Below are 22,466 nucleotides of genomic sequence, written 5' to 3'. Positions count from 1 at the left end.
TGATCCTCCTGAAAGTGGTTCTAGGACTAAATAACCAGTGTGACCTCAGAGGAGCACTTTGACTGATGCAGCTTCCTTCCACTGACTGTCAGCAGACGACAGTATGATTCCACCGTTCAGAGTGTACAGCAGAGATTCTGATGATGTTGTAGTTTTCTGACAGTCGTGCTGAAACACTGTCCCACAGGTCAAAGTCAAAATTCAGAAAACAGAAACACATTTTTGGGTCTAAGCTTCACGTGTCGAGGCAAACAACACAAACAACACACCAAGTTATCCATGTTATACATGCTAAATAATTTATGCTAAAGGCTGAATAAAGATCTTTTTGAATTTTACCTGGTCTAATAGTCCAAACCACAGCTGTTAAGAAATCAACTGTATCTCGTCATAACTTGTACTTGATAGCTGTGAGGGTTATAAAACAGTAATGTCAACCTTCTGCTGAAAGTCTCGGTCCAGTCCAGAGCTAGGACAAGTTTTGGTCTTGGTTCAGCTTTCAGCTAGCACCTGGAGCCAGACCCATTCCAGACTTCACGTTACCTCAGGTGTGCACTGAAGTATCCAGGCTTCTTCCCTCCATCCTCTACTGACGACCAGACATCATTTAATTCAAATGTTATTTCTGGAAATATTTTGACCGTTGCACAGTTTGTTACAATCTAAGATAGATCTTTATAACGCTAATTAATGGTCAATAAAACACCTGTAAAGTGGAGTGATACATGTAGTTAAAAGTTCCAGTGCTGTTATACTCTATATCAGCACTTATGAAATGCCTCTCGTCCAATCAAAATACTTGGTCAGAACTAACTGTTGTATTTACTAATGTGATTGTAGTAACTAATCAATAACTTTGAAATGTGTACTCATATGTAACTGTATGTAATTATATGTAATTGTATGTAACTGTATGTAATTGTATGTAACTGTATGTAATTATATGTAACTGTATGTAATTGTATGTAACTGTATGTAATTGTATGTAATTGTATGTAATTATATGCAATTGTATGCAACTGTATGTAATTATATGTAATTGTATGTCATTGTATGTAATTATATGTAATTGTATGTGACTGTATGTAATTGTATGTAATTATATGTAATTGTATGTAATTGTATGTAGTCATATGTAATTGTATGTGACTGTATGTAATTATATGTAATTGTATGTAATTATATGTAATTGTATGTGACTGTATGTAATTATATGTCATTGTATGTCATTGTATGTAATTGTATGTGACTGTATATAATTATATGTAATTATATGTAATTGTATATAATTATATGTAATTATATTTAACTGTATGTAATTATATGTCATTGTATGTCATTGTATGTAATTGTATGTAATTATATGTAATTGTATGAGACTGTATGTAATGATATGTAATTCTATGTAATTATATGTAATTGTATGAGACTGTATGTAATCATATGTAATTGGATGTAATTATATGTAATTGTATGTGACTGTATGTAATCATATGTAATTGGGTGTAATTATATGTAATTGTATGTGACTCTATGTAATTATATGTAATTGTATGTCATTGTATGTAATTTTATGTAACTATGTAATTGTATGTAATTATGTAATTGTATGTAATTATATGTAATTATATGTAATTGTATTTAACTGTATGCAATTATATGTAATTGTATGTAACTGTATGTAATTGTATGTAACTATAGGTAGCTGTATGTAACTGTATGTAATTGTATGTAACTGTATGTAATTGTATGATATTATATGTAATTGTATGTAATTGTATGTAATTATATGTCATTGTATGTCATTGTATGTAACTGTAGGTAACTGTATGTAATTATATGTAATTGTATGTAACTGTATGTAATTATTTATAATTGTCTGTAACTGTATGTAACTATGTAATTATATGTAATTGTCTGTAACTGTATGTAATTATATGTAATTATCTGTAATTGTATGTGACTGTATGTAATTATATGTAATTGTATGTCATTGTATGTAATTGTATGTAATTATGTGTAAATGTATGTAATTGTATGTAATTGTATGTAACTGTATGGAATTGTATGTAACTGTATGGAATTGTATGTAATTATATGGAATTGTATGTAATTGTATGTAACTGTATGTAATTGTATGGAATTGAATGTAATATGTAAATGCAACTGTTATAGAAAAAATGTGAGACTCTGAACAAGTTCTATTGATTCCAATTACCACAACCTCTTACCACAATAAGAGTCCTGAAGTCAGTACACATCAGAGGAACATGCAAATATTTAAATACTGTGTGTTGTGAAAATTCCAGGCAAATTTGCATAGGATGAACTTGATGTTTTGGAGTCTGATCTGATACTTTTAGTCTCTGCTGTTCCCAAAGTCCTTGTTAGTTTAAACAGTTTACCTACTGTGACAAAATAATAATAAATAATCTGATCAGATTTCAGATCCAGATTCAAATGTGATGATGTTGCCTCAGATTAGTTGTCTGTCAGTCATAGGTTCGGCGATATGAGCAGCAGCATACAGAGAAGCAGCTCCTCACCAGCTGCAGAGTGTGTTTCCTCTCGACAGCTGTGATAGACTGCACCAGTTCCTCTTGTCCAGTAAACAGTTTAAGTCTCGGCTCACCAGCTGTGCTCTCACACTGCACCAGCACTGAGCTCTGGTTTTCAGCACAGAACGATTAAGTTTTAATGTGAGCAGCTCTCAGTGTTGTGGTTGTAGTTTGGCTTAGTGCAGAGGAAGAGATGGCACAGTGTGTGTGTGTGGAGAGTGTGGTGTGTCCTCTGGACGTCCGTGCAGCAGCTTGTCATGACTTATAGTTAAATTTAATTGTTAATGATCATCTAGCAGTCTTTTGAGACATCATCAGTGTTTTCGGCTCCCAGGCTCTGTAGTTTCTACACTTGTCTTTACTAATGATGACAGTGTAGGACCTTGGAAGGAAGTAGGACACACAGTCAGCTCAGGACAGACTCACTATTGTACAATGTCTGGTTTCCTACAGACATGTCACTTAGAACTGAGGCCAAACACTGCACTACTGAACATAGTGTATATCGACAGAGAGAGAGATACAGCTGGTTGTCTGTGTGTGTCTGTGTATATCTGTATGTGTGTGTGTGTGTGTGTGTGTGTGTGTGTGTGTGTGTGTGGTCACCTTGATGCGGCTGACGGCCTCCTGAGCCTGCATCATGCGGATGTTCTTGGATGGGGTTTTATCTGACAGCAGCTGGGTGGAGCCCAGGTAGTTGGCTGCAAAGATGATCCCATCGATCAGGTCCTCTGGGTCACACGGGCCTGGGACTGGGAGGAGGAGAGAGGGTCAGTCTCTGTGTCACACCATGTCTTCACAGAGTCATCGACCACAGGTTTTATTAATGATATTTCATACTGTACTGTATATACTATACAATTGTAATTCTGCTTAAATACTGACTGTCTTACAATATTGTGCTGTGTTTTAATAAAATAATAACAATGGTCATATTGCAGTTGAATGTTGGTCCATTCATAAATATTGTTATCGAGTTATCAAGATCTGCAGTTTTATTATTTTAAGTCTTTAATGTTGATGAAATCAGGAAACCTGGACTATACATTATAGTCGTTATGGACGATATATGTTATTCCTCCGTGTCGGTGACAGCCAGATCCAGAGGCATATTGTTTTCTGGTTGTCTTACACATTCTTGCGGACACGATATCTCAGTAACGTCTTGATGGACCTTCTTCAAATTTGGCACAAGCATTCACTAGGACTCAAGGATGAACTGATTAGATTTTGGTGGTCAAAAGGTCAAAGGTCAAGGTTGTGGTGACCTCACGTTCTTGTGAATACAATGTATCAGGAACACCCAGAGGGTATTTGCTCACTTCTGTCACACTGTGACCTCACAAAACACATTTTTGGCCATAACTCACAAATTCATTCACTAATTATGACACAATTTAACTCAAATGTCTATAAGGATAAAATTAAGTGATGACATTTTATATCCAAAAGGTCAAAGGTCAACTTCATTGTGACATCATAATGTTCTGCAAAAACACTTAGCTGTAGCTCAGAAAGGAGAGACCATATTTCCTGCAACTTGGCTGATTGGAGGAGGCTCCCAACTGTGTTGATGAGCGGCCATTTTATTACCAGAAATCATCCCTTCACCTCCCCCAGTCTAATCCCCCACAGTCTGAGAAACTCTGCACCAGAGGATGGAGCACTCACCTTCTACATATGTGGGGAAGGAGGCAAGGCTTCTCCTGGACTGAGAACAGAGAGAGAGGAGAACATCAGACATCAACGTGTCGTACAGACAGTGAAGATCTACTGCACAGTGAACACACCTCTTTACTGGATGGAGAGGACTCAAAGCTGTCGTCCTGCAGCAGGTGTCTGTTGGAGGACTCTGCTCCTGGAGGAGAGGGCGAGCCTGAACCAGGAGACTGCAGGGACAGAACAGGAACCACTTTAAAACCCATGGTACCAAATGAGTGAAGCAACTGGAACTTTGTTTTTCCTGTAGCATCCAGATAAAGCTCAGTTAAGCCTGTTGGGTTTCTTCAGTGTGAATGCGAAATTAAACTGTGTCACTAAAACCTGATGTGAGAGTCTGGGAGTCACTGCTCTTTTCAGGAGACAGCAGCTCTCTGAACATGCCCTGATCTGAGGCCTGTACAGTTCACATACGACACTTAAAAAAACTTATCTGAACTCAGCACAATGGTCATTAAAGGTCATTTAAGGTTAATTGTGCATCAGACTCTGTGAAGGTGTGAAAGACCTCAGAGCCTCTTTAAAGTCAACATCGGGAGTGTTGAATGGACACATCACAGCATCACATGTCATCCCTGTGAGGGAGAGAGGGCAGCTCTCTCTCAGAACACAGAAGCATCCTGCAGGCTCATACACTTGGCTGGGACCGTACTTTGTTTTTTAATATTTATATTTTATGACTTTCACACCATTTAAAAGGCTGGTTTTAACAGCATATTCTGCCTCTGGTGGAATCTGGTTCTGGTTTTTATTTTTGTCCTGGTTTGACATTTCTGCCTCCACCTTTGTGAAGAGAACTGAAAACCCACATTACAAGACAAGACAACGTGCTCATGAAAACCTGGACACGTGAAAATAAATCTATCTCCATGGACAGGTACTGGATCCAGAGTGTGTGTGAGATTAGGGATCAGTTTCACAAAGATATGTCAGACTGGTCAGCGGTGTTGGTCCAGGCTTCATTCGGCTCATAGATTAGTCTAATGTTAGTCTGACTGTTTCACAAAAATAAAGACTTGCTCATTTTAAGCCAAAAACATTAGACACCTTACCCCCAGGCTAACTCAGCACCAAGACCAATGCTACTACGGTAACAATCATTGACACTTGTGCTAACCAGTAGCACCCAACAACAAAAAACAGGAAAACATGGCTCATAATTTGTGGTTGGCTAACATTGTTATGGACCAAATCTGATTTGTATTTTTATTGTTAACCTCTTCAAGTAAAACATTCTTGTAACTGTTGAAATCTTCCAAAAGACAAACATTTTCTGCTAGAGTCTTGATTTACCCAGAAGTCATTGTACCACAGTCCACCTTAAGATAGTCATGAACTAAACTGCTATGTGCAACGCATGACTTGAAGCATGAAGTCTGACTCTTTGTTATATCTAAGACACAGTCAAAGTCACTTTGTGAAACCAGCCCCAGGATCTTGTTCAAACACTGACACCAGCAACACAAACAGAGCAGAAGACACTGGAAATAATGAAGGAGAAAAAAGTCTCTAGACCACAAACACTTGGTGAACGGTTTTTGACATTTTGAGTTGAATCAGGTCTTTAAGGGCCTGTTGAAATTTTGCCTGAGGAAATGATCTCAATAAACAGATTAATGTCAAAGATGTAATTAGCCTGACACTGGTTTCTCATCTCATAACAATCTATGTGCAGACAACAAATAGCACCATGTGTTTGGTTCTAACTCCAGGGAAAACAGAGACTGAAGCTGTTTTTAATTAAACTCAGTTGAGTTGTTGAGTTTTTCAGCAGCTGTTAAACTGATCCAGTTAGACTGCAATAAACATCCTTCACTGTCCATTTATTCATGAAGCTTCACAAACAGAAGTGTGTGACAGTTTTAGGCTCTAAAGTTAAAGTCAGGACAGTTTTTATTGATTAATGAACTTCATCCAAAGTTCAGCAAAAAGAGAAACCCGAAACAGACCAGTATTTACTGTGACCCCCGTTTGCCTTTAAACGTACAGTCTGTAACTTCTGCCTCTAGGGGTCATTCAAAGCAATAACAAAAGACAGTGTTGGGTGATGTTGTGAGGTAGTGTGGGATCATGGGAGCTGAGTCTTCACCACCATTACCGTAAGATCCACTTGGTTTGGACTCTTTCAGTGTCAGTGGTTCAGGAGGTTTTTACCTGGAGCTGAATTATACATCGTGGCACACGTCTCCTAACAGCACCAAGTCCTGACTTAGTCTGTTCCCAGACATATCTACTTATTTTCACTTAATGATTCTGTAATTAGCCCAAAACGACTAAGACTTGAAGTTAAAATAGCTCCACCAGTTACAATATTAAAATGCAATTGTACATGTAATGTATCTGTAAAAAATAATGTAGTAGTTTATTATACATAATCCATAATGCAGAAATTATAAAAACTTTTAATTTGATACTTCTGCTAAAAATCCAAACATGGTGATAAAACATTAGACGACACCATCACCCTCTGCTTCTGATATGAACCCATAAAACACATCATTTGGCCAATGTCACCACTCTCCACATATCAAACCACCACTACAGATATGAATCACCAACACACCAGTATAAAAACCACTCTGTCCACACCTCATCTGTCTCCTGCTGCTCAGTCTGTGGTCTCTGCTTGGCTTGTTCCTCCTCAAGCTTCTCCACCTGATACATCCAGAAGTTTTCCATGATGAACCTCAACCAACCAGAGCCCAGGTGAACTGGTGTCCAGAGCCCAGGTGAACTGGTGTCCAGAGCACAGGCGTGTGGTCAAATACACCAGGAGACTGAGAGTCCACTGCTCAGGTGATACTGAGGTATCAGGATTCACCATGGAAGCAACAGGTTGTCTACCTGTCTGTCTACCTGTCTTAGCGTCTGTCTGCCTGATCTCTACCCATAAATAGGAAGGCTGAAGCCCAGGTGTTATTAAATCCTCTCAGGTACATTCTGATCACTGTGATGTCAACAGGAAACCAGAGCCTCTCTAACTGTTATTGGATCCTCACTGAATTATTTAACCTGTCTTACATTCACCTTTTTTCTGTCTCACCCTCACTGAATAAATCATTGAGAAGAGGGAGCGACAACAAGGGAGGGGGTTCTATTCAGGCCGAGGACAATGTTTGGAGGAGTAGACAGGACTGTTCAGTTTAATGGTTTGTGATCTCCTCACCACCCACACCATCTTTGACAGACTGTGATCCCACACCTCTCTCATCAACCTGTGTTTCATCCAAACACACATAAATGTGGTTTTAGGAAGATTTTCATTCTGGAACTGTGGCCCACTGCTTCTGCTTCTGTATGCTAAGCTAAGCTACCCACATCCTGACACCTGCTCTGTAGCCCACTGAACACACACATTCATCTCAATCATGTCAGAGAGGAGTGTGTGTGTTTGGGTGCGTGGGGTGACTTCACATGTTTAATATTTTAAATAGCAGCTCATTGTCGTAAACCATCCTTCTTTCTCTGTAGGGCTTACAGAAACACAGGATCACACTATGAATGTCTATTGCCCTTGTGGTGAATACAGTGTTAGCATTAGCATGGATAGTGACCAAGAGCCAACAGAAAAATGCTAAAAAATGAAGCCAACACTGAAGTGTCAAAAACTGATGTTCCTTTAATGAAACAGGCTCCAATAGTGAGTCAATCCCCATCGACTCTCATGTTAAAATGTTCAACTTTACATCAGAAATGTTTACAGTCTGGAACAAAAAACGGTTTTGGTCTCTATAGCTAATTTCCTCTTTCATGACAACTGTACAGCGGGTGAATATATGTATATGTATATTGGTGTATATTTGGTGTATTTTTGATGTATATTTCCATAGATGTTTATTCCATAGATGTTTATTTTCTGCTGTGGTGAGTGAATTTCCCAGTTGTGGGATTAATAAAATTAATCTAATCTAATCTAATCTAATCTAATCTAATTCAGTCGATTAATGTGACCTCTGTGTTTGTGGTCTCTGTGCCTTCTGGAGGATTTTTCATGTAAATAACAGATTGATAATTTGACTTGTTGGTCAACTGACAGAACATGGAGAAGTCTAAACCCCTGTTTTTACAGGTGAGTGAAATTTTAGTCGGCCTATTATTTTATTTATATGTTAGCACTAATTAACAGCTATCCATGTCTGTGCTCACTATACCTGGCTTGTTAGATTAGCTAGCTAGCTAATTAGCTTGTAAATAAATTACCCTTGGGTTAGCCTTCGAGGAAGACAACCAGCTGTGCTAATGATGGCGGGAGCATATATTAAACTGTCATGAACTAAAGTTTCAGCTCCTCCCACAACCCACCCCTTTGTCGATTTTTGGATTACCTGGGAGTTTGGGGCGGAGTCAGGCACTGCCAAGATGGCGATGGTGAAGCAGCTTGCTCTGAGCTTCAAAACTGCTTTTCAGAAACCTGTGATTGATGTCACAGAGGCTACGTCCATCTTTATTTATAGTCTATGATAATGGCACAGTGTGTGTGCATTGTATATGAAATGCTGTATACCAACAATAAGGGTACTGGATTATATTGCAAACCAACTTCATTAATGTCAGTACTTTTTAAACTTCTCAGCTTTGAAAAACAGCAGCTTTAAATAGTGGTGTGGATGAGTTGGTGAAGTCCTGATGAACAATTTAACTCTCTGTCATCACCCGTGTTGTAGAGGCAAATGCACAATACAGGTGCTGTCACTGATGGGTATTTACATATTCTGTCAGTCGACTGTGTGATCATAAAATACACTGCATGGCCAAAGATACGTATGTGAACACAAGAAAACTACTCCATGTCAGCCCCTGAGGTCTGCCCCACAGTCCAGTTCATCCCAAAGGTTGAGATCAGGACTATTTTCAGGACTATTGTGTAGATATGATAGCATGCTGGAGCATTAAGAGTACTCTCCACTGGAACAACAGTAAGGGGTCTGGCCTAAACCAGAACAGCAGCCTCAGAGAGTAAAGAGACTCAAAGGTGTCTAACCACTGTGACACAACCAGAGGTCAGGGAGAGAAAACAGAACTGACCCTAGAAGGTCAGCAAAGTATACCAAGACATTCATATATAAACAGCAGACTAACACAACAGAGATATTATCCAATACAGCTTGATCAATAATATCCAGAAATGCTGTACTTACGTCACCCCCCAATGATGGCTGAAGGTCACATTCGGCAGTGGGGCTCAGGTCCTGCCTCATCACCCAGATAGGCTCCTTGGGCTCATCAGGTGTGTAAGGGGATCTCACCGTTCTGGTCTTAACCTCCTCTATGGCCTCCTTGATGTCCTTGATGGCCAGACTTATGGCATCCCTCTTCTCCTGACTGTTCCTCACTGCTACAGGCTCCTCTGAAGGACTCACTGCCTGTTTTCGGGCTGGCTTCCCTCGGTTGGCAGCTTTGTGGTTTTTATCGGAGTTGGCCTGGGACTCTGGTTGGGGTTTTTCTTCTTCCTGTGTTAGCTCATTTTCTTCATCAATGGTGTCTTCTGCACAATGATGAAGACTCTGAGAGCTCAGGCTTTCTTTGACCTCAGCCACAATGCTGTCAATGTCTTCCTCCTGCTCACAGCTGTCTGCACGGGGGTACGGGGCAAACTCCGCCTCCTTCTCTGGGCTGTCTGACTCGCCATCTGAGCGCTCATCGTAATGGCGCAGGCGGGAGCCCACCGCCTCCTGCTGATGGTAGTTGCCACCTCCGGCCCTGCTCTCCAGCAGCCGAAAGCCAGCCCTCCTCTGTTGGAGAGACTCTGGCTCGCCAGCCCCCTCCGCAGCAGATGAAACTGACGTTGGAGCATCACAGATCTCCTCGTAAACATGCTCAGACAGTGAGTAAATGTCATATGGCTCAGAATAGGCTTCATCCGCAAGTCCAGTATCTAAACTCTCCAAGCTCTGACCGACCAAGACGTCAGCCCTCCCCCCGGAGTGGCTGAGGGGCTGGGTGTAGACGTAGTTGGAGTAGCCAGCGTTCAGTATCCCCTCTGCTTCATCCTCTCTCTGAGGGTTCTGGATATCAGGCAGGGGTGGGGTCTGAGGAGGATAGTTGGATAGATGTGGATGGAGATGTTGCTGTTCAGCCTCGGCACTCTCAGAGTACCCCTCCGCTTCTGGCCGTAGCTGAACTCCGTAGTTCCCCGCCTCGTCCTCTGCCTCTGGCTGCCCCTCAGGCTCCAGAGACATCATGACCAGGCCATCGTCCCCCTCGGCTCGGTCAGTGTGGGTGTGGAAGCCGCTCTCGGTGCTAGCAGAGCGGGCCAGCACTGAGTCGTCCCTCTCTCGTTCATCCTCCTGGGTCATCTCTGCGTGGTGTTGCTTTTCCTGTTGTTGTGCTAAGTGCTGTGCTCTCTCTGCCTCCCTCTGCTGCCTCTGTCTGTGCCTCTGCTGCTGGGCTCGGATCCGGGCCTCGCTGTCCCCCTGTCTGCGATAACGTGTCACTGCGGGTCGAGGAATGGGTTGGGGCTGTTGGGGTTGTGGGGACTGAGCTCCATACTGCAGCTCCATATCTTGCTCCTCCTGTGGCCTACGCTGTTGTGTCGCCCTGGCTCTGCCGCCAGCGCTTCCTCCAGCCGGGGCTTCACAGCGTCTGTACGGGTTTTCCTGGTTGCTGTGGTTACGGGACCGGCTGTTGTGGTTGTTGTGGCGATGGTGAGGAGGGGCGTCGGTTTCCTCCATCACTTCCTGGCCGAGCTCCATCTCCTGGGGGTTCATGGCTGTCTGGTTCTGGTTGATTCAGTGGTGTCGGAGAAAGGCTTTAGGAGTCCATCATCAGCAGGCACCTCTCTGAGGTCGGGGCGAGGGCTTTGAGGAGGAGACTGAAAGAAATGGACAGAGAGGGAGAACATGAGAGGAGTGCTTTAATTTGTGCAAGCTTGTATAACAGGTGGGGCTGGTAGTATGGTGACGTCGTGACTTCTCACAGGGAAAACTGGCGTGCTCACCATTCACACTCTCAATAACATGGAAGTACAACTCAGTCACAACAGCAGTCCAAGTTAGGAATCAGACAATAACACAGTTTCTTCAGTTGATTGTACCGTTGACTTTTGACTAATAGCTGTCTGCAGACTCATGTCTTTTTTGAGCTTTTGTAGAGTTTGTGACAGAGCAGGATTAAAGTGGGCAGATAGTACACAACATATGGGCTGAGATTTCATTTACTTTTATTTTCCTGGTCTTGAAACTGTGAAGTGATTTCTCTAGATTTCTCTTGACATGACTGCTATAACTTTAATAAAGATTCTATCCACCTGCAAAAATTAGATTGGACTGAACCATATACTGTATAAAGCACTGAACAGTGATACTCAAAAATATCCCAGTGGTGATCCAGGTACTGGCTAGAATAACTAACTAAAAATAAGGAGGCTCAGGTCCTTTGACGTCTGCAGTGAAATGCTGCACATGTTTTATCAGTCAGTGGTGGCCAGTGAACTTTTTAATGCTGCAGTCTGATGGGGCAGCAGCATGTCCGACATGAACACAAAGAGACTGGATAAGGTGGTCAAAAAGGCTGGGTCTGTGCTTGGCAGGAGTCTAGACTCACTCAGGACTGTTGTGGAGAGACGCATGCAATTTAAGATGGAGTCCATCATGGACGATACCAACCACCCTCTCCACAACATTCTGGCAGGACAGAGAAACAGCTGCAACTGCAGCAAACGTCTCATTTCACTGCACTGAGCCCTGAGCTTCAACTATAGTCATAATGATATGAGCCGGGAAAGATTAACAAACACTGAAGCAGGTAAATACAGGATTCTATATTGTCAGTAGATGTGATTTTTAGCTATTTTTTCCTCTATATTGCACATTTGATATGTTTAATGTCAGTTCAGAATAATAATCCTGATTCTTCTTCAGTCAGGAAGGAGAAAGGTGAAGATGTGCAGACAGAGCAGCAAGATGGAGGAGAGAGACTTTCAACACAGGAAAGACAGACAGAACAAAATCATGAGACAGGACAGGCCTTGAATTTAAGAGAGATTTGCTGCTGCAACTGTCATGAATAGGTAGGTTTTAGTCTGGGCCATATTTTTGTGGTTAGTGTAGTACACAGCTGAATCGCACACTGAGATGGTGTTGGTGTGTTGTTGGCTGCTTGGCACGCCACTGCCTTATCTTTATGATTTTGGCTTGAAGAAGCTGCATTGTACAAGCACACAGACTGTACAAGCAGCCCAGAACAGTCAACTGTGGAGTAGAGGATGATGTCACAGAAAGAAATGAAAACAAGAGCCGTCTTCTTCTCAGCAGAGGAGCAAACCTGCTGATTAGGGAAACCACCTGACCTGTATAATACGTGAATAATGTGATGTGAAGTAAAACTAACCAGCTACAGGTGAACTGGAGAGGTTTATCAATGAGCAGTAACTGACGAGCTCAGTGTGTTGTGAGAAAACACTGCTCACTTTCATCAGGTAAAGTCAGTAGAACAGCGCTGCTATAGATCACTATATCATCAGTTTCCTCATAACTGCAGTGGCACGGTTTAGAGTCCAACCTGTGGCCCTTCTTTCATGTCATCCTCTCTATGGTCTATGTTAGCCTATATTATACAATAACCAATGGTTAAGGTGCCAGCATTTGTTTTCCTTCTCTGATTTTGTGTGTAGGTTTGTGTGTTCCCCACTCATCATACTGTCAGTGGATGGATTTAGAGTTTCTTACAGGAAGAGAGGAAACTCTGTCAAACACCGTAAGGTCTCAGTGAGAAGTGCGATTATTCATTTATGGAGAAATCAGTGTGAATAGACAATCACTAACTATGTAGTCTCATTAGTGGGTGACAGTGCTAATTTAGGTGCATGTTCTGTTCTGTTCTTCTTTTCAGCAACATGTAGAACCCATGCTCCGTACATGAGAACTGTTTATCCCTCCTTTACCAACTTCTACTAGCTGGCTGCAGTATGGCACCGGGGCACTGCTGTACCTACCCCTCTAAAGCTTAGTGTTAGCTTCCTGTGCTAACAGTTGTGTTAAATTGAAATTCAAAATTACATTATGGAGGCTGGTGTGGCCTATGCCTAAACTAAATTAGACTGGAACCATAACTGGACCGAATTATTGTGATAACAATAGAAAATACAGCATGCTGAAATTAGCATTAAGCTAATTAAAGCCACACCTTTTTACACAACACAGGTCTATTAGAGTTTTTGTTATCGATCTATCTGGCTTTGCTCAGAAATACAACTGTGTGGACAGAATAGTTACTGTATATTTATTCACAAATCAGGGGCCAATAAAGGCAGGAAAGGCTTTTCCTTTGAAGCAAACTACTATAGGGATAACAGTACTCACTTCTAACAAAATAGTCTTTATCATCAATTAATTAACGATTAATGACACATGGTTATTTTTTTAACAAATACATTTTTTTATTCTGCATCTTAAATATTCCCAATAATAGATGACATTCACTTAAATGGGAGAGTGGAATTTTGGAATTTGGAATTTTAATTTATTTGTCTCCATACAGGTCAGCTGCCAATCACTAGGCAAACATAAATAGACAACCATTCACATTAACAGGAAATTTAAAGTTGTCACTTAACATAATCTGTATGTTTTTGTTCTGTGGGAAAAACCAGAGCACCTGGAGTAAACCCATGCAGTTATGGGGAGAACATTGTGTATGGTGACAGTGCTAACCACTGCACTGCTGTGCTGCCCATGATAATGCACTGTTCTCGGACCTTTGCACACCTCTGTATCTTCAATCAAGTGTGGTGTGTCTTTATTCAATAACATCTACTCTACAACAACTTATTTTCTTGAACTTTCGTGAGAAGAATTGGCATATCCTCCTGATAAACTTATTTCGGGTTTTGACTTCTACAAATCCTGTGGTTCCTTCATAGGTGGCAGTTTTGTCCCCATTAGAACCATGACTAACAGAGGCAGGTGAAGTTGCCTCTGTCAGGCCAGGTTTCTTATCAGTCTCAGCAGCAGTGTTGTTATCTATGTCAGCTTTCCCTGGTGGTCCGTTATTATTGTCAGCAGCAGTTCTGTCAGCTGTAGCTTGGGCTCTGGAATTTGGACAAGTGTTGTTGGCTTCATCCATATGTGATGACATATGAGGGTTGGGGTTAGCATCACTAGGTAAGTGTTTCATGGAAATGAAACGGTGCCCCAGTGCTTCACTGGGGGTGATTCTTTTTTCAGGATCTACATGCAGCATCCGTTTGAGGAGGCCTAAAAAGTCCTGTGTGTTGTACTCACTGGTATCCTGCACCTCAAAGTGAACATTTGCCATGTCATCAACACTGTTAAATGTGTAAGAAGAGCCCCTACGCACATTGGTCATGGAGCCTTGATTCTTGCAACACGGAAAAACGCACTCTGTTTTCAGCTGCCATGAAGGACTGGGGGAGTCTTGGTCTTTGCTGAAAAGGTCTCTGGTATAAATTCCAGAATTCAGCATACGATCATTAGGTTGACCCTGCATCTGCATGATGACTCTCATTACCTCAAGTCTGCAGTGTAATGGATACGGGTCCTGGCCGAGGTACATGAAGGCCAAAACGCAGCCAAGACCCCACATGTCTACAGCCTCGTTCAGTGGAAGGCCCAACATGACTTCAGGGGCCCTGTAGCCAATGGTCTGGATGACAGTGCCAGCTTGCATTTTGGAGATTGGAATAGCCAAACCAAAATCAATCAGTTTCACCTTGAATGGCTGCAGCTGATGATTGACTAACATTATATTGTCTGGCTTGATGTCTCCATGTGCCAGACCTATGCTCTTGAGGGCATCCAGAGCCACCAGCATCTGTTGTGCGATCACTCGAATCTCAGACAGATACAGTGGCTTGGAAGATATCTTCTCTATTAAATCTTCAACACTTATGTCCAGCATTTCAAATGCTATACAAACATGTCCTTTGTGCTCAAAATGCTCAGTAAACTTGATCAAATTGTTCTTGTCTTGGTCAAGCTTCCTGAGTTTTTCAAGCATGGTCACCTCTCTTTTACCAACCCAGGTCTCATCTTTCCTCACAATCTTCACAGCCATCTTCTCCTTTGTGTCTAATTTTATGCACTGGACCACTTGCCCAAACGCCCCCATCCCCAAGAACTTCCTTATGAGGTACCCACTTTGTTTGCCAGAAAGAACATCATATTTTTCTATCTGGAGGTATCCATTCTCAGAATCATGACTAACGGGTGAAGCAGGTGAAGTTGTCTCAGTCATGCCAGTCGGTTTCTTATCAGTCTCAGCAGCAGTGTTGTCATCTATGTCAGCTTTGCCTGGTGGTCTGTCATTATTGTCAGCAGCAGTTCTGTCAGATGTAGCTGGGGCTCTGGAATTTGAACAAGTGTTGTTGGCTTCATCTAAGCCAGCTGTGTGTGGTGATTCATCATTAGTGCAAGCAACAGTTTCTTCATCAGCTGTAAGTGGCTCATCTAAGCTAGTGATGGATGCTCCATTCCAACTTAAAACTTCGCTGGATGTGACAAAGCGCTTGAATTCAACTGATGATTCCTCCAGTTGGCACTCTTTTATCTTCAAATAAGATGATGACACATAAGGGTTGGGGTTTGCATCACTAGGTAAGTGTTTCATGGTAATGAAACGGTGCCCCAGTGCTTCGCTGGGGGTGATTCTTTTTTCAGGATCTACATGCAGCATCCGTTTGAGGAGGCTTAAAAAGGCCTTTATGTCTTCATACTCAGTGGAAGTGTTCATCTCGGGGTGAGTCTTAGCCATGTCATCAAAACTGGTAAACATGTCAAAAGCACCCCCACGCCGATTGGTCATGGAGCCTTGATTCTTGCAACAGGGGAAAATGCACTCTGTTTTCAGCATCCATGAAGGACTGGGGGAGTCTTGGTCTTTGGTGAAATAGTCTCTGGTATGAATTCCAGAATTCAGCATATGATCATTAGGCTGACCCTGGATCTGCATTATGACTCTCAACACTTCAAGTTTGCAGTGTAATGGATAGGGGTCCTGGCCGAGGTACATGAAGGCCAAAACGCAGCCAAGACCCCACATGTCTACAGCCTCGTTCAGTGGAAGGCCCAACATGACTTCAGGGGCCCTGTAGCCAGGGATCTGTATCATGGTGCCAGTGCGTACTTTGGAAATTGGAACAGCCATGCCAAAATCAATCAGTTTCACCTTGAATGGCTGCAGCTGATGATCGACCAACATTATGTTGTCTGGCTTGATGTCTGCATGTACCAGACCTAGGCTCTTGAGGGCGTCCAGAGCCACCAGCATCTGTTGTGCGATCACTCGAATCTCAGACAGATGCAGCGGCTTGAAAGTCATCCTCTGTATTAAATCTTCGATACTTATATCCAAAATTTCAAACACCAAACAATCATGTCCTTTGTGCTCAAATTGCTCAGTAAACTTAATCAAGTTGTTCTTGTCTCGGTCAAGCCTCTTGAGTCTATTAAGAATGAACACCTCTCTTTTAGCAGCCCAGGACTCATCTTTCCTCATAATTTTGATGGCCACAATTTCCTTGGTGTCTAAGTTTATGCACTGGACCACTTGCCCAAATGACCCCCTCCCTAGGACCCTCTGTATGAGATAATTACTTAGAATACCAGACAGAACATCATATTTTTCTATCTGGAGTTGTTGGTTTTTAAGACAAACAGAGACAGGGAAAGTTGCCTTATTGATGCCAGGTGGTTTCTTATTGGTCTCATCAGCTGTTTCTGCAACAGCTGTAAATGGGATGGGTTTGGCATCCATCTGGAAATGTCTGTTCTCTCTGTTAGCAGGTATTAGCACGTGCTAAAAGGTATGATATAAACTAAATGGACTGCAATTTCTTCTCTTCTCTCCAACTCTCATGTGGTACTGACCAATTAAAAAATGTGCCAGTGTGTGCAGAGCATTTTAAAACAAAAAAAGCCTTGGTGGGGTAATAGATATGATTTACAAACTCAATGAGCAACATTCTCTGAGGCCCCTCAGGACATCATCATTAATCATAGCACTTGTGATGACAAATTGTGATGTCATAGAATCCTTTAAGGTTGTAACATAGAAACCTTTGAAGTAGTGACATCATAGAATCCTCTGAAGTGATGTCACGGACTGCACAATGTCAACAGTCACACTGTGGCTATGTTCACAATGTACACACACAGGTCCACACACTAAGCGATGGTTTACACAAGTTCACCTGGAACTCTCAAGCCTCAGGTAAGTCTGCTTCTCTCTGCCGCTGGTTTTTCACATAGGACTAGACTGGGTTAAAGTTAGCATTTAAGAAGTCAGCTAGTTAACCTGTACTTCAAAACCTGCCCATCCACTCCTGCACTGAAAACCAATGAAAAAAAAAAAGAAAAAAAAATGTGGAGACTGACATTGAAAATCATAATAAGCCTACAATTTTTTTTTTATTTAACAAGATAAAATTATAGTTTTTTTCAATGCCAGTGTTTTACCTTCCAGTTGAACCTTTTCCAGTACCAGTATTTTTTCATTGCCAATAAAACTTTTTCTTTTTCTAGTACATGTTTTTCAATGCAATTTCATTTTTCTGTGAAAGTATTAAAACACATTCTCTGTTGTACAATTCTTATAATTAGTATATTTTTTTTATAGAATACAATAAATTTACCCAAAGATTCCAATATATAAGAATTACAAATCAAAATGATTATTTTCTATAGATTTTCTGACTACTAAAATCATGCTTTCTGTGCTAAATGCAATGTTCCTTATCGTATTTACAGTGTAGCTTAATCCTACACGAGTGTTTATTGTTGCTATGGCAACAGAAGACAATTACAGTCTTTACTTTCTTGGTTAATGTGCTGTCACAGTTTCGATTATACAGATTAGAAAAAGAACTGTTTAATTCACTGAGGAACTATGCTAGGGTTTTAGTGTCGCTGGCTTCCAAAACATGCTGTTACCTAACGTTATAGTTCCCTCAAACAATATAACAAAGCACAATACAATAGAGTAAACAAATCAACTATGAAGAGGACACTAACTATAAATTTGAAGGTGCATAGGTGACATTTACCCTCAAGGAATAAATGAAACAAACAACAACTTAGCTTTACTCGGGGTGTAACTGCCAACTGAAGAACACAGAGTAACCCCATAGATACTGGGCTATGCTAACTTTGGTTTGAACTCTTTAAGGAGCCAGTATACTCCATCAGTAATGCTTGTCAGAAGGTTAAATCCTCAGATCTTTTTTTCCATTATTTACACATATTTACAGTCACTCTATTTCTTTCACTCTGCATGTGACACTAAGCATGTCCTCCAGACCAGAGAATGAGTGCGCCACTGTCCCCATTTTTAAACAAGGCCATGATGGTCTGCTCCTTCTAGTGTGTGTGTTTGGATCAGGTATAAAAACTTTTGATTTCCCAGCAGGTCATATAACCTCGTTCAGATAGAGTACACTCTTAAAGGTCAGTAACATTAAATTCACTAATCGAATTGAATTAATTTTACACTGAAATGTCACTGTTTTAAATACTGGTTTTATCAGACCATAGGTCAATCACAACCACATATATTAAAGGATAATTAAGTTTTATATATTTTTATATATTTAAGTTTGTCTGTACAAAAGTATTTCTCGCTGCACAGGGAAACTGTGTGCACAGCTACAGTGTGATGGATGTTGACAACACACAGATTGGTATCACTCTAAAGTCTGACAACCTTGTTCCCACATCTCAGCTATTACAGTTTTTTGTGATTGCTTACACACTAAAAGTGAATGCTTAGACTAAAGCGTTAAAACCTTAACTTTTGAAATCATGCCTTAAACAAAGGAACCAAATGTACAAACACATTTTCTGCTTTAAACTTTGTTTTTAATTCAACTCACTTGTAAAAAACACTACACGCTTGTTCTTACGTTAGACACTTCATTCAAGACTTAAATCTTGTAATCATTGGGAAAACACTTCTTTTTCAAACTGCAAAAGACACCTGGATATGGCACCACACACACACACACACCTAAAAACTTTAGCAGAAATTGAACACCACTCAGTCTGAGCCTTAGTGCTGCATGTAGAGCTTGGGTGAGCTTCTGTGAGAACTTTGAAAACATGGAAACATAAACTGTAAAAACCTGTAAATTCTGCTGTTCTGTAAAAACCTGTCCTGGCAAAATGAGTTGTTTTTTCTATTTCTATTTCTGTTTTGTGTGAAGCCTGGATGACAAAATTAAAAAAAAAGATGTACAAAGTTGTAAAGACAGCAGTGTTTTGTGTTGTTGCGGCTTTGAAGGAGAAATTCAGATGGTGCGTGTGTGTGTATGGTTTCGTCCCAGAAATGCCATTTTGAAAAAGGATTGTCAGGTTTTGATTGCAGAGTATCATTTTGACATAGAAGTGAGATCTTAATCTCCAAGTCTTCTGTCTTATTTGGCTTGTGCGTGGAGTTTTGACACAATGAGCCAAATTGTGCAAAAAGTGTGTAAGAAATCACTAAAAACTTAAATCTGCTGAGTCCAGTGTTAGCAGACAAAACTAAGAGAATAAAATACAATACAATCATCCTTTAACTGAAATTCTCTAATATTAAAAAGTTGGTCTGATCTTTATAACCTGTAGTTGGTTAGTAACTTGACATCGACAGTGACTCATGGTAAGTTGACTGACTTGTTTACAGCTATATGAGCTGCAGAGTGTAGCCACCGGTCAGGGGTTAATCACCACGATAACTGGCTCAAGATTTAGTTTATCCTGAAAATATAAGAAGCAACATGTAAATCTATAGAAGTAAACTATCCTGAGGTCACACACACGCAGAACTGCCACACGTGTGACATCTGTGGTGATGTCATCACAGTCACATGATTGCTCATCAAGCATTCTACACTGGGTAAGTCACATGCATGTGTAACTGCTGTCAGAGGAAACATCATCACATCCACTGAAGAACAGCTCGCTGAAGTCGTGGTTCATTTCAAACTCTGGAGTTGATTCAGTTTTCAGCTCAATAACTGAATTACTGTGCATTATTCTTCACAGAGACGGAGGAAGAAAGGCAGAAAACACTGATGTTGGTGGAAGATGACAGACAGTAAACACACAGACGGACAAGAGGTAACGGAGCGGTAACAGAAATGAGGACGAGACACTGCCCAGTCAAGACGTCCGAGGAGTAATATGATATAATAACGTTAGCGCCTAACGTCTATTGGTGGGTAAACCCTCTGTTAGCCTGCTGGCAGACAAGGCAGACAGCCAATTTACATGTATCCCAAATTTGACTCCTCATATTTAGGTTAGGATCATAGACTGTATATAAAAAGGCTAGGATACACAGCACTGACAGAGCCAACCAGCCTTCAAAATAAAAGCAGACCAACAGTCTAAAGCCCCAGCAGCAGCCTCTTGAGGCCACGACGTTCATTACACTCCACACTGTGTGCTTGCTGCAGCAGTTTCAGGACCATTTGTAGGACCTTAGTTTTTCACAACACTGCCACCTAAGGAAGTGGACAACAGGACGACATTTCAGTAAGAACATGGACAGCAATCAAAGAGTGAGTGTGACAGCTCTTACAAATATATTAAGAGTCGTGAACAAATAACTTTATTATTTTTACCCATCTACCATATCAATAATAATAAAATGATATATCATTCTTAATAATACACAACTGTGGTTCTGTACTGCAGCAACATTAAACTTCTGAATTATAGTTCCAGGGAAAGTCGTATTAAATTAGTATTAATGTTGTGAGTAATAAGTAGGCTAATGAATATTGAAAGGTCAGGAAAATTTGAAAGTCAGTAACATCTCTCTCTCTCTCTCTCTCTCTCTCTCAGGAGTCATTGAGGTTCTTTCATGTGTTTATTGTTTATTTATTATTGTATAGGTGTATATATATATATATATATATATACAATAATAAATAAGCGTGTGTGTGTGTATATATATATATATATATATATATATATATATATATATATATATATACACATATACATACATGCATATATAGATTATAACAGTTAATGATCTTGAATCCGACCCATGAGTTGCCCTTGTGTCTTGCCTCTCTCCAAACTTTCGAATATCTGGTCCAGATCTAGTGACGCTAAAGGCCATATCATGTGATTCCATCTTTATTTTATCTCATAATTATCTAATTATGATGCAACACCATGATGCAACCACAAGACAGAAAGTAAAAACTAGGGTCCTAGAAATGCAGTCTTGAAACTGCAGCCTTTGGTACTGCAGGAACATACTACTGATTGATTGAGCTAAACCCACAACAAGCCTTAATGTGTTTATTCCACTGGTTCAAATACTAAAATAGTGGATGTTGTGTTGAGGTGGAGAGAAAATGATACAGGATGATAATTGACTGATTGACTGAGTCTGACCGAGAGAGGATTTGGTGCAAACAAGAAGTGTCCACTAGATGAACTGACACTAAAACAGGCTGATCTCACAGGAACAGGGAGAAACCTGCAGGCAGCACATCAACACGCAGGAACATGACCGGAAACAAGAGCAGATGATCGCACAAGAAGCGGGCGTAAATACTGACAGGATAATGAGAAAACGGAGGGATCGGGTGTGTAGGCGGGCAGAAACACTGAGGTGAGTACAAAAGGGCAAGAGGTGAGAAAGTGGAACAGGGACATCTTGTGGGTCTAAGGAGAACGACCGGTGTGACAGGAGGAAACAGGGACCGAGGAGAATGTAGGGGCAGATCCTCACTTTGATATCATCCCTGATCATTTACAGGTAAAAAGTTCAATTCCAGATGGTGAAGAGAAGCATTTCTACTGAATCAATAAAGTGTGTTCATGGTTGTTTTTGTTAATACACATCCAATCATTTTAAATGACGAATGATCAATCACAACACTAATCCAATCTAACCCGAAAATTTCTGGTTTAAAACTCCAATCGTGTTTGATGTAGGATAAGATCAATATGATCAGCTGATCGGTCTGATGTTTCCTCACTCAGAGCAGAGATAAGGGAAGTGGACGAATTAGGAACTGGACTGTAGTAGGGCTGGACCATTAATCTAATTTTATTTTCAATTACAAGTTTGGCGTCCAATGATTATGAAAACAACATATTCGCAACAAATTTCATCCCCTTCAAAAAGCATCTTCCTGGTTACGTTTTGGCATAGGTCAGCAATGTTCGTAAGATTGCGTCATCTTCAGCAGTTTGCCGGCTCAGAATTGCACCAGTCTTTAATTTCCTTGAA

General features: G+C 40.8%; 1 protein-coding gene across 1 annotated transcript in view; it reads right to left on the bottom strand.

Moving 5' to 3' along the window:
• The window catches only part of apba1a (amyloid beta (A4) precursor protein-binding, family A, member 1a), a 50,084-nt gene that overhangs the window by 8,723 nt on the left and 18,895 nt on the right, over nt 1-22,466 (bottom strand). Inside the window, exons 3-6 of the mRNA XM_056377469.1 lie at nt 9,416-11,088; nt 4,349-4,447; nt 4,230-4,269; nt 3,165-3,310 (exon numbers count right to left, since the gene is read on the bottom strand). Coding sequence (XP_056233444.1) covers nt 3,165-3,310; nt 4,230-4,269; nt 4,349-4,447; nt 9,416-10,984 — 1,854 coding nt within the window. The 5' untranslated portion in view covers nt 10,985-11,088. The remainder of the gene's footprint in view (nt 1-3,164; nt 3,311-4,229; nt 4,270-4,348; nt 4,448-9,415; nt 11,089-22,466) is intronic.

Source organism: Seriola aureovittata, chromosome 5 (assembly GCF_021018895.1).
Source record: "Seriola aureovittata isolate HTS-2021-v1 ecotype China chromosome 5, ASM2101889v1, whole genome shotgun sequence".
NCBI classification, from domain to species: Eukaryota; Metazoa; Chordata; class Actinopteri; order Carangiformes; family Carangidae; genus Seriola; species Seriola aureovittata.
Note: the sequence above shows the minus strand (reverse complement) of the source record. Positions and strands in the feature narration are given on the sequence as shown.